At 39.2% G+C, this 16082-nt stretch overlaps 2 protein-coding genes across 3 annotated transcripts; both read left to right on the plus strand.

The window, feature by feature from the left end:
- The first annotated feature begins 9303 nt into the window (after positions 1 to 9303).
- LOC103700958 (universal stress protein PHOS32-like) lies at positions 9304 to 10613 on the plus strand. Of its 2 annotated transcripts, none has more exons than XM_088702664.2 (4): positions 9304 to 9696; positions 9791 to 9897; positions 9978 to 10096; positions 10213 to 10613. In XM_088702664.2, the coding sequence occupies exons 1-4, from the start codon at positions 9498 to 9500 to the stop codon at positions 10292 to 10294; spliced, it is 507 nt and encodes a 168-aa protein (XP_088558790.1). In that variant the 5' UTR covers positions 9304 to 9497; the 3' UTR covers positions 10295 to 10613. The 2 variants fall into 2 exon arrangements, with proteins under 2 accessions (XP_088558790.1, XP_088558791.1); XM_088702665.2 differs by having other exon boundaries at positions 9306 to 9696; positions 9821 to 9897.
- Positions 10614 to 13238: 2625 nt separating this feature from the next.
- LOC120110201 (Adenine nucleotide alpha hydrolases-like superfamily protein) lies at positions 13239 to 15883 on the plus strand. Its single transcript, XM_088702666.2, has 4 exons — positions 13239 to 13569; positions 15187 to 15293; positions 15430 to 15548; positions 15640 to 15883. Exons 1-4 carry the CDS (start codon positions 13374 to 13376, stop codon positions 15719 to 15721), a joined length of 504 nt encoding a protein of 167 aa, XP_088558792.1. The 5' UTR covers positions 13239 to 13373; the 3' UTR covers positions 15722 to 15883.
- The last annotated feature ends 199 nt before the right edge of the window (positions 15884 to 16082 follow it).

The following is a 16082-nucleotide window of genomic DNA, read 5'->3' on the forward strand; positions in this document are numbered from 1 at the left end:
AAAATCTATCTATTGTATATTCAGTATGGAACTAGATATACGTTAGCAGAAATTCTCATATTTATTATTTTTTTATTTCTGTTGAGTGAAAAGTATCATGAGATGGTGGTCAGTGCATGTATCATCATTGGATAAAGAATCATTTGAACATTTTTTCAAGGGAAGCCATCACTAAAAAAAAACATTAAAGATAACAACGTCAAACCAATGTAGCTTACGGCATCAAAAGAACCGTGCAGGTCCTTCCAGCCTCCATCCCTTGTATTGACCTTCTCTCTTTAATGTGGATGTGCTCTCAAACCGCACACGTGGACATATACTTGAAAAAGATGATATGGACTCGTCGATGGATGCATATGATTTGATTTGCACGGCAGCAATGGGTTTTTGGTCACGCAATTGGGATAGGGTTGGGGGGCCAAGCGCGATTGGGATAGCGTTGGAGGGCCAATCGCATTGCATGGTTCAAAGAAAAAGATCAAAGAAAGTGAACGATAAAAAAAAAAAAAAATGAAACACAAAAAGACCTCTAATTCTATTAAATGGAAAGAGAAGTGAAAACTCAACTTCTTCAAAATTTAGAAAAAATATAAAAAAATATATAAAAAAAATTGATTTTTCGAAAGTTATAGAGAGAGAAAATTTGATTCTGTTATTTTTGAAAATCATATTAAAAAAGGAAATTTTGCATATATTTTGCATGTACAAAGAAGAAAAAACATAATTTGTTTTTAGTGGGACTCTTTAAAAAGGAAAAAAAAAATATACGCATAAAAAATAATTAGATTAGAATAAAAAAATGTTCAAAAAATTCTGCATCTTTTTTCTGGAAATTTTATACACAAAAAAGGGAAAAATAATTCATTTGCAATATCTTCTCCGCAAGTAAATTAGATTTTTAGTGGGACTTTTAGAAAAGGAAAAAAACTTTTTTTCAAAAAGGAATGTTCAAAAAGAAACTTCTTATTCCTTTTGGGAACTCCATACGCACAAAAAAAGGAAAAAATAATCTATTCGTAATAACTTAGTTTTTTAGTGAGATTGATCAAAAAGAAAAAAAACATTCAGAAAAGAAAATAATACCATGTGCATAAAAATATTGTGTACAAAAAAATAGTAACAATTACAGGAAGCCATGCAAAAAAAAAAGAAGAAGCCCACACTCACAAAAAAAATCTAAAATTTTGAAATAAATTCAAGAAAAGTAAAAAATATATATATATGGCATTCTGAAGTTGCGTAAAGGAAGAGGGAGTTAAAAAAACTCCACTTGTTATTTCTTTTGGGTACTTAAAGAAAAGAAAAGGTTATCTTTTTATTTATTTTTGGAAAAATTTGAACTTGAGCTTAGTGTCATGGTGATTAAAGGTAGTGGGAGACCAAAAAAAAAAAAAAACTCGCCTCTATTTCTTCCTATAATTAAAGACCATTCCATACTACAGCGATCGAAATGATTAGAAGGGTTAGCATTGCACTTTTTTATTTTATTTTTTTAAAATTCTTATTATTCTTTTATTATATAAAATTATATTTTTATTTTCATTGTCATCCCATGCATCGCATGGGTATTATTAAAGGTATCTAACAGAGAGTTGCAGAAGAGGGTTATTTAGGGTTTTTTATGTAATTGGGTAAAAGCACAGGTTCATGAGAGGTTCTTGTGTGGTTGGGTTCGAGATCCAAATATGAGACCTTCTCTTAATAAGGGGTCGGGCCCATTCAAAATTTTACATATGATCCATCCCCGCTCTCAACATGGGCCAATTGCGATGCCGTTTACAAAACAACAAGTTAATATTCTTTACATAATTAAATAAATGGGAAACAAAGTTTGGCAAACAAAAATAAAATATAACAGGAAAAGAAATTGAATGTAAAATTTATAAAAAGGCTTTTTTTCCCCCTCTATATATTGATCTAAGAGAGTCAAGAGACCTCTCATACACCAACTTGGCTATTTGGGGTAGCTTTGGGAGATAGCCTACTATATTCATGACTTAATAGGAATGTGCAGTTTACTAAGGCTATAATTTTTCTAACCTGATGTTTGTTTTCAATATTTCAGGTGTCAAAACAAAGTTCTATCATTCTCGTGAAGGTCTCTTGCAACTAATAAATCTAACTCCTGAACAAATTTCAATCAAATACAATTTTCTTTTTATTTTAGAAAAATCATCACTTTTTTTTTTATCAGAAGATGAATCCTTCTTAAATTTTTACTCGTGACAATTGGTTCATTCAGGTTGGGCCAACTATATCCATGTCAAAAGCTAAACTAATTGCCAAAAGTAAACCGAAATTATATAACCCAAAAAAAAAAACGAGAATAGAAACCCACATATATAGATGGTACTAGACCCAAAGTTATCTGACTAATGGTGGGTTCTTGTTTCTTCTAAAGTATCAACGTTGGCAGTAGAGCTAATCATAAATCGGGCCTCTAACCTAAACTCTATTCATTTTAATCAGGCATCGAGCCGAGCTTACGTAAAAATTGATATTTTCTATACCTAAGCTCAGCCTATGATCATCTCTAGTTGGTAGTTAGGATATGTCCGGCAAAATCCACCGACTCAGGACGAATCACCATTGGAAGCTCTAAATTACTCCATGAACCAATAAGACCATGAAGATGGGGAAGATCACCTCAACAATATCTAGCGGAAAATCAACAAATGTTTTCTGCTCCACTTGCTTATAATACTACTTAACAATCATGCTCACTATTATCCTCACATAATTAAAAGAAAAAACTAGCTCACTGTAACTCGGCGAGTTGCGATGGATTAAATATGTCAGCAACTAAACTTTCATAAGGTAAGAAACCCTAGCCAAGCATCTATAACAATATGGGCTGCCTTGATCTACACAAGGGGCAAGAATTCTCCTGCTGCAGCCATGCAAAGATGCATCTCAAGCAGAACAAATGTGGCTGCCAAGACCCCCTCCTCCTCTTTACTTTGTCAAGGCAGGCTGCACAAGCCCCTCATGACTCTCCCTGCTCCTCTTATATCTAAGGTAATCTGCCCTATGGTGCTCTCCCAACTAATACACCTCCATGATTGTAATACCAGAGTTTATCGAGTAGTGGACACCTTGTAAGGATTGACGATGCAAGAACCTTATGCGAAGCATCATGGGTCAAGAAGTGCAATGATCAAAGAGTCATCGGCTGAAATATCGAAACACATGATATAGAACGGCATGCTACTCAGTATAGGTCAAACATGCTAGTCCATGATCCATAACAAACTCAATTAAATCAAGCAACAACGGAAGAAGAAAGAAAAAAAATTAAGAGAGAAAAACAAACTTATTCAAAAGAAAATATAAGTTTGACTCACTTTTAAAGACCAAAAAGAATTTTCTCCTTCTCTCTCCTCGTCTTTACAAAAACCATGCACTCTCTCTCCCACTACAAGATAAAAGCTTCACCACCTTCTACTTCCACTAAAAAATAAAGTCTTGCATATTGAGTTCAAGAGTCACCATTGTCAAGGACCCTGAACCCTATTAACCTCAAGAACTAAGAAACAAAGCAGAATACTGAGATTCAGATAATGCTGAAATATTAAAGTTCGCAATAGAATTATCATGCTAGAATTTGATACCAACCCCAGCAAAATCAACTCAAATCTCCAAATAACTATATACACCATAAACCAATTATAACAATGATCAGGGAAATATTGAGAAATCCTTTCTGCTCCATGAAACTCACTAATCAAATTAAACTAAACTTTCATAAGTTTAACATTGGCTTGAAAAACAAAATACTTGTCCGACTAAACTTAGATAAAATAAGAAAATAAGAAACCCAAGCTAAGCATCTACGATTATGTGCTGCTCTGATCTACATAAGGGGCAAGAATTCTGCCGCTGCAGCCAAAGAGCTATGCATCTGAGGTGGAACGTATGAGAGCATGCAAGTCTTGCAGGCCAGAACCGTTCTTTCCGTATTTCACCGAGACACACCGCGCAGGTCCCTAGCGACTCTTCCTCATCATCATCGCCCGGCCGAAGCCTCCAATATTTCTCTACCATGTCGAAATTCACCTTCACAATGGCGACGGCTTCGACGCTCACCTTCATGGCCGTATGCCCCTGAGACTCTGCACTCTTCATCGTGGCGTGAGCGAAGCGCGATATGTCCGGCACCAGAAGTCGGAGAATTTCACCGAGCCGCGGCTTCGCGTCTGGGACCAACATAGCAGCGGTCTTCGCGGAGGCATCGGGCGTCGAGAAGCACAGCGATGGGTTATCGACCGGAAGCATGTAGCGCTCGCGTGGCGTAATATGACAGCCGAAGCGATAGAATCCTCCTTCAACCGGCGAGGGAATTGCGAACTTCATGAAGAAGCTCAGCGTGACCTCGACGAGCATGTGGGGCCGGCCGACGTCGGCGCCGACGGATGTCTCTGACTTGAGGCAGAACACCAATTCGCCGTGTTTCCAAGGGAGACGATGATGCGAATGGGAGGAGGCCATGCCGATCGAAGGAGAGGGGACGAGAGGGAGGAGATCCAAAGGGGGAACTTGTGGGCCGCCCATGATGATTCGGGGTCCTGGTGTATAAATACTGTGATACTTTCCTATAAAATCAGTTTTCCCACTCGTGCCATGAGTTGTTCTTCCAAATTCCAATAGGACTCCGCAATTACCTTGGGAAATTTACGGCCAGTCCGTTGCTTGACTACCAATTTAGTTCTTCACACTTGCGCTGTTATACGTCTAGTCAGCCTTAATTTGTTCCCAAAACAAATTAAGGTAATATGTCCAGGTGGTATGGTAACCGTACAAAACTGAGTAACGTTAATAAGAAGAAGAGAAAAATTTCCTATTTTGTCTTATGATTAGATAGTTGATTTTGGCTGAAATTACATGGTGTTTTCGGATGCAGCTTGAATGGTTTGGATCTTTAAAAAATAATTATTTCGGGCATCAACACTTCGTGAGATCTATCCTCTATTTTGTTGTTTATTGTTGAAATCCGTCTTATTGGTGATCAATATTTTGGTTGTGGAAACCAAGATTCAATCTTGATGGTGTTTATATAGCCTTTAGTTGAACTAGAGAGGGCCTACTGTAATCTCATTATTTTCTTTTTTATGGATTGCTTGATTATTTTGCTTGACAATTGCTTATGTAGAGATTTTTTTTGCTTCGTAAGTGATATCTCATTTAATTACACAAAGAGAAGAAAAAAATTTGAGGCATCATTAATTTTTTATTGCATTTTACCAACAGTTCCAAGAGGAAACAATTCTCTCGGACAATGTAGTTAGGCAAGCCATTGTTCTGTATGGGAACTGTTGCAAGATTCATCACATGATTCTTTCAAAGAGTCAAGCAACTGTGGTATTCATGGCTTCCTATGACCCTCATATATGGTATGTGCAATCAGCTACAATAAAATGCATCACCAACCATACATAATATGTAATATTAGTCATGATCTTCACGATGATCACCAAATCAAAAGATATCCTTCCATTCACAACTTCAACTCCCTCATCCTTGCCTTTTCCCCAAACTCGAATCTAGACACAATTATTGATCATCGCAATATTTTCTCATGAAAACCCTACTCAATGTGATCGACCATTTCTCCGTCTAGCAGGATAGTTCAGATTACATCTAATTTTTTAATTTTTTTATAAATTTTTTACTAGCACCGAAACAAGATATCCATGTTATAATCTTTCAAAGAAACAACCATTAAATACATGGTTGCAACATCATATTACTTGAAGTATTTTTAACAATCATATTCTGACTTGAAATATATTTAACAATAGGTTAGAAGCACGTCCATTTACAGAGAGGTGGTCTCGTAATAACATATAAATTTTAATTTATTTCTTGGAAAAGAAAATGATTTAAAATTAATTTGCAGGGTCAATTTCCATGGGACTAAAAACAGGATTCAAACTTCCATTTTCTTCTCACGTAACACCTCCTCCAGACCTCAAACCCCTGCCACGGATTCAAACTCCCCTCTTCTCCATCTGCTTTCCGAATTCTCATCATCGTTCAACCCTAGATCTCTTCATCTAGCCCCTCAAGAAATAGAAAACAAATTATGAAGCATAAATCAATCATGCGCTGCTCGCCATATGTTTTCAGAAGCATCATAATCATAATGATGTTTTTTTTATAATTATAAGGATGCCTTAAGGAAGCACGCTGTCTTTAAGGACCATTTGGTCCGTGGAAAGAATTTTTCTATACTAAAATATTTTTTGTGAAAGCTGATACCTGGATATGTGATGCCTGAGAAAGTAGTTTTTAATAAAAGTTATGTAAAATACATGTTATATCTTTAATAAAAGAAAACATTTGGCCCCATTATATCTAAAAGCTTAATGACACTTTTAGAAAAAAAAATTACCTCGGTTTCGTGCACATGGAAATTAAATTTTTTCATCTCATATTCTCATTTGAAATGTGAAAATTTTATTTCCATGAAATATCTACTTTGATAATTTTTACATGAGATAATTTTTCTTTCTCCATTAGCCACACTTTCTCCTCTTTTCTTCTCACGAACCAAACAACTTCCAAGTAGTTGGCTATAAGAAATCTGCTCCATGCTAGCTTTGGGAGATCCTTTCGAGAAAAAATGGATGGAATGTAAGCGTTGAATGCCCCTTCTGCTATGTTTCTTTCGAAACTAATTGCCATCTTCTTGTTTCATGGAATCATGGCCCTTTGCATAGATAATTTGAAGTTTGAAGGCCATCCACCCTCTATTTCTTCCCTCTGGACTGTTTGGAGAAGAAGAAGGATTAATGAACTTCACAAATCAGCTTGGGATCAGTTGATCTTGGCTATAAGTTTTCTTTGGAAGAAACAAACGGGAGAACTTTCCTAACAGAAGAACTAATATAAGTTGATAGATCAGCTTGTGGCAGCTTTTGTTTAGGATCATCTTATTATTGACAGACCCATGCATCATGTGGAGAACGAGAAGTATAGAAATTGTCAACAGAAAGAATGGCTATATGTTGAACCCATATTGCTTTGCGTTTGGGTTAACCAGGAACGTCCTTCTGCAATTCTGGTTAATCTTAATTAGAATTTGATCAACAAAGACTAGCAAAAGGATTAATTTATGTCAACTAAGAACTTTACAAGAATTATTTTATAAATATAAAAAGGGGAGGTAATACAGAAATATGTATAATATCAAGGATTTAATTGGAAAAAATTCCAAAAAGAAAAGGTTAAACTCATATTTCCTACTTTGCTCTGGGTTCACATCTTGACTTTAACTTCTTGAGAAATAACTCTACTATATACCTGATATCCTAATTTAGACAATTGGACCTCATGAGAGATCTAAGTCTAGATTGGATGAGCACAGTTAACACACTGCAGTGTAACCAACAAAAAAGCGCACACACTTAAAATGGTACAACCAAGCCTTATTCGTTCAACTTGCGTCTGCTCAAGACGGTTTGAAATTAATTCCAAGCATGAAATTTTAAATCAAGCTTGTTGCTGGAAATTGGACCCGGGGGAAGCCGTCGGCTGAGAAGGAGGAGCTTCGTAGCGGGTGGCAGTCCGTCGGCGAGCGGCGTCCTTCGGGAGATCTGCAAAAAGCCGGTGGCCGGGATTTCCAGCGCCGGCCATCCGATGTCTAAGTTAGAGAGGGTAAATGTATAGGGGGAGAGGAAATATGTCTCAGGAGTTTCAGAGTCCAACCCCCTCTAAGATGAAGGGGTTTTTCTTTTATAGAGGGGTACAGGATTACCTGTGATGTGACGGGGCGAACGGGTTACCGTCATGATTGAGCATATTGTATAAATTAATGCACGACGTGTGAATTAATGCATTGCCGTAGGAGATCAGGCCGGAGCCAATGAGTCGTCATGGCTGATCGGACGTAGCCGAGCGGATCAGCTGTTTGCCGTGGAGGGCTTGAGATCCGTAGGTAGCATGCGCATTAATTGTTGAGTGAGCCGGAGATCAGCAGAGGCCATACGCATTGATTGTTGAGTGAGCCGGAGATCAGTAGAGGACATGCGCATTAATTGTTGACAGCGGTAGCAGGGCATGGTCCCCGGTCGAGCTACAGAAGGATATGATCGCGGCGGGTGGATGGTGAGGCCGAGCTTCCAAGGTCGAGAATGTTAAGGTCGGGTGCCCGGGTCGGACGTCTCGAGGTCGAGCGCCTGATCGGGCGCCAGATCGGGAGCTCTGAGGTCGGGCGCCTCTGAAGCCGAGCGTTTTCAGGTCGGGCGCCTCTAGGTCGGGCGTCTTCAGATCGGACGTCTCCAGGTCGAACGTCTTGGTTACGTGCCGGCGACGCATTCACGTGCTTCGGGGCAATTTATTTTCCTCCAACAAAGCTTACTTCATTTTATTACTCCTTTGATTCTAATTTCACACTAAGCTAAGCATTAAATTTGCTAGGTTAACTTAGGGATGTGCAAAAAAACTCTATCGAACAACAACCTAATTTGAACTGCTTTTTGGTTCACTTTATTCCGACTTTTTAAATTTTGGTTTGATTTCAGTTTTAATTTATGTTTTTAAAAAATTAGTTCAAATCGGCCCGACTTGATCTGACCCAACCCATATGTATGTATGTGTGTGTATGAATATATGTATGTATGTCTCTCTCTTTGTGTGTGTATGTTCTCATATATAAAATAAAATTTTTATATTTAGATTTAGCCAAGCATATTTAATCCAACCCATTGATCATCAATATGATAAATCGAATTAAATTGGTCCGAATTTCTCAAATCATTTTCAAACAGTTTTTTAGATAATCGGTACAATTTCAATTTCGATTTAAAATTTAAAAAATTAATTTAAATCGGTTTAGTTTTGTATTTACCTCTAACCAATCAGATCTAAATCTAATTGTGGACGACTTTATATCAACTTGGTACTCCACCTACGTTTAAAAAAAAAAAAAAAATCTCAAACAGCAGATGATAAACTTGAAATCGAACTCGAATTAGGGAATAGGAAATATTCGAGTGGTCTCCAACCTATCTAATTGCGTATGATTCCCCCTTCCGTGGCAGTTTTCCGGTGGCCATAAAAATAAAAATAAAAAATTCGACCCCCATTCTTTTTTCTTGAATGGAAAGACCAAGAAAACGACCGCAGTGTCTCGAATACTCGATGCCGCTGTTCTTTCTCCACCCTCCCTTCTTTTATGAATTCAGTCGCCATCAACAGCGCCCAACCACCAAACAACCCTCCTATTTCTTCTAAATCACAAAAACGCCACTACAAGCCCACTCTCCCACGTAGGCATCGAAGCAACAGGATAAGGTCAATTTCTGGGAATAGCTCGAAGAAACTGCGGGCAGCCCCCATTTTTTTCTCAAACCGGCCATGCACCGGGATCCCCAAACCAGGGCCTCCGCCCCTCCATAAATCCTACTCAACCACTGGAGATCTCGAACGACGACGACTAGATTCCAGTTCTGGTCCGTAGATTCCCGGTTGTTTTAAGGCGGAGATTCCAGGCGGCGATGGCGGAGAAGGGGCGGCGGATCGTGGTGGCGGTGGACGAGGGGGACGAGAGCATGTACGCTCTCACCTGGTGCCTCCAGAACGTGGTGTCTCCCCCGCCGGCGGCGGCGGCGGAGGAGGACGATGATGTCAAGGACACCCTTATCCTTCTCCACGTCCGGCCCTCTCGTTTCCTCTTCCCGGCAATGGACGGAACGGGTAAGAAAAGGGTTCGAGTTCGGATCCGAAGGGGTTTTTTTTCCCCCTCGGCTTTCGTTTTATGGCGTTTTTGGTAATTAATTGTGATTTTTAGGCTATCTGTTTTCCTCGGATATGATGGCAGCCATGGAACGGTTCGGCAACGCGGCGGCGGAAGCGGTAATGGAGAAGGCCAAGCGAATTTGCGCCGATTTCCCCGATGTACACCGTTCTTTCTCTTAGGCCTTCCTTAGATGTCCATTTCATGATGGCCGGTGCTGATGATGATTTTGATACATTAGGTGAAGATGGAGACGCGGGTGGAGACAGGAGATCCGAGGGACGTGATCTGTGAGGTGGTGGAAAAGATGGGAGCTAATATGTTGGTGATGGGAAACCATGGTTACGGTCCGATCAAGAGGTACGTTGGATTTCCTTCCATGTATCGCACACGATTAACACTTTCACATGATAAAATTACGGTAGCATTGCTGTCACGGGAACAGCCGTCATTAAGATTCGTGCTAAATTTTGCAGGGCCTTTCTGGGAAGCGTGAGCAATCATTGTGCACAGCGTGCAAAGTGCCCTGTTTTGATCGTGAAAAGGCCTAAGCACTGAAGACTGCTTATTTTTCTCTCCATTTTATGGATGGTTTTGTATCAATCAAAGATCCAATCCAAATATTGTGGAATGAAAAAAAAAAAAAAAGCAAGCTAGGTGGATCAACAGACTTGATTGCTATATTATTTTCAATCTAAATATCTATATAGATTTTAAGTGTGTGGATAAACTAAATAATTAGTTGAAAATTATAACTTGAGATGCTTGTAATGCACAATTATTATTGGCTGAATTATCGATTATGGAGGATTGTTGTATTAGAATGTAAAAGTAAAGGTTTCTGCAGCATATTAACAAATTACAACTTTTGCATTTACTGGGGTTCAACTTTGAAGCATGTATATTATTTTAGTGTGGATTTATGTTGATTTCGTTACTTAACCCAAATCAAGGCAGGGTTTCAAGGAAATTTTTACCTTTTAGGTCTCACCAAGTATGAGCTCATACATTTCTCATCTAAGCAATGCACGCATTTCTGGTTTATTATGTTTTAATTATGGATTCGTGTTGATTTCGTTGCTCAACCAAAATCAAGCCAAGGTTTCAAGGAAATCTTTACTTTTTTGGTTTCACCAAGTTGTGACTTGAGGGTAACCACCAAGTATGATCTCATGCATGTTCCATCTACGTAAAGCCGTATTGCATGCATTTTTGACCCTGAACCAAAAACACTAAGTTAATTACGTCTCCTCAAGGCATCAAATTAACTCCGATGTTGTCAAGAGACGTATGGTTTAAGAAGTCCAATGAACCTTGGGCATAATTGTTGGCATCATGATTGGAATGATGACTTGTTTATAATTGTAGTGCACGTCATATTGTATTGTTGTTCAATCGAGCGATGGTTAAAGAAATCATGAGACCAGACCATAATAATCATTAATCAACTCATAGCTCTCTTGAATGCTACTACAGGCTTTAGGGAATATCACTTATATTCTCCTTGACCCTCTATGCTAAGAGATGAAAGACAATGACTTAGGAGCTTGAGAAACCGGGTAATATCGATGTACAATCCACATGGCATTAGATCATAGACTATCACCATATAAAATGAATATGAAATGAATAAAATATTTAAGTCGCGTGAGCTATGTTTCTTGTGTCATCAAAAAAAATCATAGAATTAACCTCCTATTCTATATTATTTTCCTTCTCATTCTCTAATCATTGTAGACTCAGAAATTTCTCTTCAGGATATCTTGAAGCTAAAATTTGATCAATGCTCCATAAAGTTGGGATACAATATTTTTCTGCTAAGATCTTCAAAGTTCATTACAAGATTGGCTAGCTTAAGAGAGGTGACAATCCAAACGCAAAGCAAGCCTACTTAAAGAGCTAATAAAAATATCATGTGAATTAGATTGAAGCAAACACATCTTAATGGATTAAGGCCAATAATATCGCTTTCCCATGGATCTTGATTAGAATTTAATCTGAACTTTCGGAACCTAATAGGTGAAATTAGGTGACTAGGATGCTATTTTTTTCTCTTTTTCTCACTTGAGATTTGGAGGGGCCAATCCCACCTTTCAACTTTGTATTCCCACCGCACCCCCTAAAGGGTGACTCCAATTTGGAACCGAACACTCTTCCTTTGCCGCTTGGGCAAGAGGTAGTACCATTTGACCTAACCCATGATGGTGACTAGATTGCTAGTTGCGATCGAATTATTATGCATATCCATTTACATTAAGGATCTATTATGAAGGTGGAAACAATATATAGATTTCTTATCATCCAACATAAATTAAGGCATTCTACAAGATCAACATAAATTAGGGTCACATGTTAAGACCCATGCTTGATTCAGTGGATCAACTGCGAGGCTCTACCTCGGTCCCTAGTCATCTTCATTACGAAATACTCCTCAATTTTTAATATCAATCCAAGTCTCCCAATAATTCTTCATATTTGCATAATATCATTCTGATTCTAGAAGTTCTGCATATTTTATCCAAATATCTCCCCAGTAAATAATCAATGTGAGACTAAACACATGCTTGTACGGGTTCAAATCTATTCAAATCTAATCATAAGCACCACGATCGGCCCGTGATTAGTCCCAATGAATCCGTACTACAGTGTTCTCTCGTCCACATAGGTTATGCGATAAGTCCACTCTGATATCAATTGTAACAACGCAGGATCTTGTTCAAAAAAAACTAGCCAGAAAGTATTATTTAAATTTTTTGATCCTATATAAGTATTCAAGATTTATTCAGTAAATAAATAATGTGGAACTAAATATATGTTTGCACAAATCCTGACATATAATTATTTAGATCTCATAAGTACCGACGGGGACTAGCTCAGTGGCTCAACTAATAAGCTGAAGGCAATAAATCATATCAAAACCATGAAATTGACTTCAAGCAAACTTTTTTTGTTAACTATATCTAATTCTACCATTAAGATACCCAAACATACCAAATATAATGCGACGTCATCTTACAAAGTTCTATCTTGTCTGTTAAAAGTAAATTTAATCTTATCCGACAAGCCAGCCATGAAAGAATCCAAGGGATATTTTGACTAGGAGTCCAGCTGCTCGTGCCTCTCCATTAAGAAGAAAGGTTAGAACTTTTTTTCTCCTCCTCTTTATCCCATTCACAGCTGGCCGGAAGAGGATAACTTCTTCCATCCTTTATCTCCAGAAGCTTCATCCTGAGGCCCGACCAATTCCACGTCCGCCGAACTCAACCCGGCTTAGCCGTACCGGTTTCCACCTCCCCAGTTTTGGCATCAAAACCTCCGCTTTTTCTGACTTATCACCAACACCAAACACGTATTCTGATCCGAACCGACAACTGACGCGTGTTCGCTCCAATTCCCGACCAAGGCTAGTGCCCGTCAACCCAAATCCCCATCGACATAGTTGCTGTCTGCTGTTCGAGATGAGACAATGAATCTAAACCAGATCTTGGAAACCGTGGAACTCCAAACCGGAAACCACCAAACCGTCAAACCGACGGCGAAGCCTCGCCGCCATTTAAAATGAACGGATCGATCCAGCCCATCCCACACCGTGCATCATCTAAATCCTTCTTCTAATTCTTGGTTTGGCGTGGGAGAGATGGCCGACGCGGCGGCGATGGAGGAGCGGAGGATAGTGGTGGCGGTGGACGAGAGCGAGGAGAGCATCCACGCCCTCCAATGGTGCCTCCGCAACCTCATCCACTCCGCCGGAGAGGGATCTACTGTTCGGGACACGCTTATCCTTCTCTACGTCCGCCCTCCGCCTCCGGTGTACTCCCCGTTGGACGGTACCGGTATGACCCATTACCCACAGCACTGCACGTGTCCTTGTTCACCTTGATTTGTTAATTACTTTTCTATGTCAAACTTATCCTAACACCGATTGATGGAACGAGTGCATGCTTTAAGAGTTTAAAAATGGATTGATCGATACTTTGAAAGCTTCTTGTGTATGGCTCGCGAGTCATCTGGGCTATGTTGCTTTGGTTGATTGTGTATGCGAATTAGGAGCAGCACTTCACATAAGATGACCCCTTAAGTAATCACAGTAGACATGAGTTCATTGTTGCTGCATTGGGATTTTTGTTTGCTTTCAAGCACTGTGCCAAGTTTTGGAGAAGATATTGGGAAGAGAAACATCGAAATTAAAATCTGATAGAATAAGTATCTGTTGTGTTGTCAATTCGTTGCTTATGAAATCAGAAGCAAAGCCCTTTCTTTCTGCCTTTCTTCTGGTCGAGAAAGAATGGTAGGGGTGGCAATCGGGTCGGGTCGGGTCACATGCAGGTCGGGTCAGAAAATTATGAATCTGAACCCGACCTGTTTATTAAACAGGTCAGAAATTACAACCTGAACCTGACATGTTTATTAAACAGGTAACCCGACCCGTTTAACCTGTTTAATAAACAGGTAACCTGTTTACCCAACCCGACCCGACCCGACCTGTTTAACCTGTTTGCCCAACCTGATCCGTTTAACCTGTTTAGACCTGTTTAACCTGCCCAACCCAACCTGTTTAACCTGCCCAACCCGACTTGTTTATGCCTGTTTAGATCCGTTTAACCTGTTTAGACCTGTTTAACCCATTTAACTTGTTTAACCCATTTAACCTGTTTAGACCTGCCCAATAGTTAAACGGGTTAAACGGTTTAAACGGGTCAGACATCTAAAACCCGTATCCGACCCAATTAATAAACAGGTTAAACGGGTCGACCTGTTTACGACCCAAACCTGTTTAGGCCAAACCCAAACCTGTTTATGGCGGGTCGAACACGGGTCGGGTTGGCGGGTCGAACACGGGTCGGGTTGGCGGGTCGGGTCATATTTTGCCACCCCTAAAGAATGGGAAACAATGTTTGGTAGCAAGCATGATTTGTAAACAGAGTAGGGCTTCACATTGGGAGTTTAAAATGGTATAATGTCTGTTTTCTCTAATACTTTAATATATTTTGAAGCGGGTATAACTTAGACACATTGGTTCTGAGGCTGAGCTGACCGGTCTCCGCGCGAGTAGTTATACTTTACTTGAGGACGATTCTGCTATAGCGATTGACTAGATCTAGAATCGCATCAGCAGTGTAAAAGGGTGCCACTCTTTGTTTTAGAACATTCGGGCTAGGTATATGTTCAAAGAGGCTAACAAAGCATATGTTCAGAGAGGCTAACAAAGCTACAGATTGATTGGCCTCATTGCTAATCATTAACTCCCTCGATCCAACCTACATGCACCATATTAATGTATCCATATTAGAACTGCATGAATCATCCGGCTTAGAAAAAGAAAAAAAAAAAAAGAAAAAAAAGGGGTATAAATGCATGAGATAACCAGATGGTGCAAAGAAAATTTCTAATAAATATTATTGAACTGAAACATGGCTACCTATGTTGTTTTGTTTTTTTATTCTTTTCAGGGTATATGTTTTCTGATGAGGTGACTGCATCCATGGACAAATACAGCAAAGACCTTGCAGTTTCAGTCACGGAGAGAGCTCAGAATATCTGCAAAGGCTACAGCAATGTAAGATCAAAACTCGTCGAGCAACTCAGAACCCCCTACAGAAGAATAAGATTGAAATCTTAATTAGCAGGGGCAATTTCTTCTTAGATTATTACTACCCACATGAAATTGAATTTTTCTCTGACAATGTGATCAGATAAAGGCGGAGGTGAAGGTTTCCGTTGGGGACGCCAGAGATGTGATCTGCGAGATGGTGCAGAAGCTGGGAGCTGACCTGTTGGTCATGGGAAGTCATGGCTATGGTTTCATTAAGAGGTGATAAATTAACAATAAGCAAAATTTTAACATATGTACAATTTTTTTTGTTCCGAGTATGCCCAGTGCTTATGATTTGAGTGCTTTCCAGGGCTTTTCTGGGGAGCGTCAGCGATTACTGTGCTCGAAATGCGAAGTGTCCGATTCTGATTGTGAAACGCCCAACAAATTAAACTTTTCTCTGGTTTGCTGCAACAGTAGTTGGAGATTTGTAGTTTTGTACAGCTACTGAGTTTTATTCACCTGCTTTAAGAGGAATAATATCTGTACATAGAACTCCCCAGTTCCAACAGCTTTGCCTATTTCTTAAACGCAAGCATTTCCTATATTGTCCACCTCTCTGATTGTTCAGCAGTCTGTTTTGCCCTTCTCTACATTTATTGGCACTTGATTTGTTCACAATTCTCCCTCCTATTAATCATTGGAGAAATCCACAAGAGAACCGTAATCTTTCCTCATACATGCATATATTTAGTGACAGGCAAATGCATGCCACAAGTTAAATTCTCTAATATATGGCAGAAGGAATCAACA

This window comes from Phoenix dactylifera, chromosome 8 (genome assembly GCF_051530095.1).
Source record: "Phoenix dactylifera cultivar Ajwa chromosome 8, Ajwa_hap1_PhDact_Kaust_v1.1, whole genome shotgun sequence".
Taxonomy (NCBI): domain Eukaryota; kingdom Viridiplantae; phylum Streptophyta; class Magnoliopsida; order Arecales; family Arecaceae; genus Phoenix; species Phoenix dactylifera.

Bases quoted from the DNA above. Each gene is read 5' to 3' on its own strand.
- LOC103700958 (XM_088702664.2), top strand. From the start codon at position 9,498: ATGGCGGAGAAGGGGCGGCGGATCGTGGTGGCGGTGGACGAGGGGGAC. The intron at 9,898-9,977 runs GTACACCGTTCT...TTGATACATTAG, and splicing joins TTTGCGCCGATTTCCCCGAT to GTGAAGATGGAGACGCGGGT. The intron at 10,097-10,212 runs GTACGTTGGATT...TAAATTTTGCAG, and splicing joins GGTTACGGTCCGATCAAGAG to GGCCTTTCTGGGAAGCGTGA.
- LOC120110201 (XM_088702666.2), top strand. From the start codon at position 13,374: ATGGCCGACGCGGCGGCGATGGAGGAGCGGAGGATAGTGGTGGCGGTG. The intron at 13,570-15,186 runs GTATGACCCATT...TATTCTTTTCAG, and splicing joins CTCCCCGTTGGACGGTACCG to GGTATATGTTTTCTGATGAG. The intron at 15,549-15,639 runs GTGATAAATTAA...AGTGCTTTCCAG, and splicing joins GGCTATGGTTTCATTAAGAG to GGCTTTTCTGGGGAGCGTCA.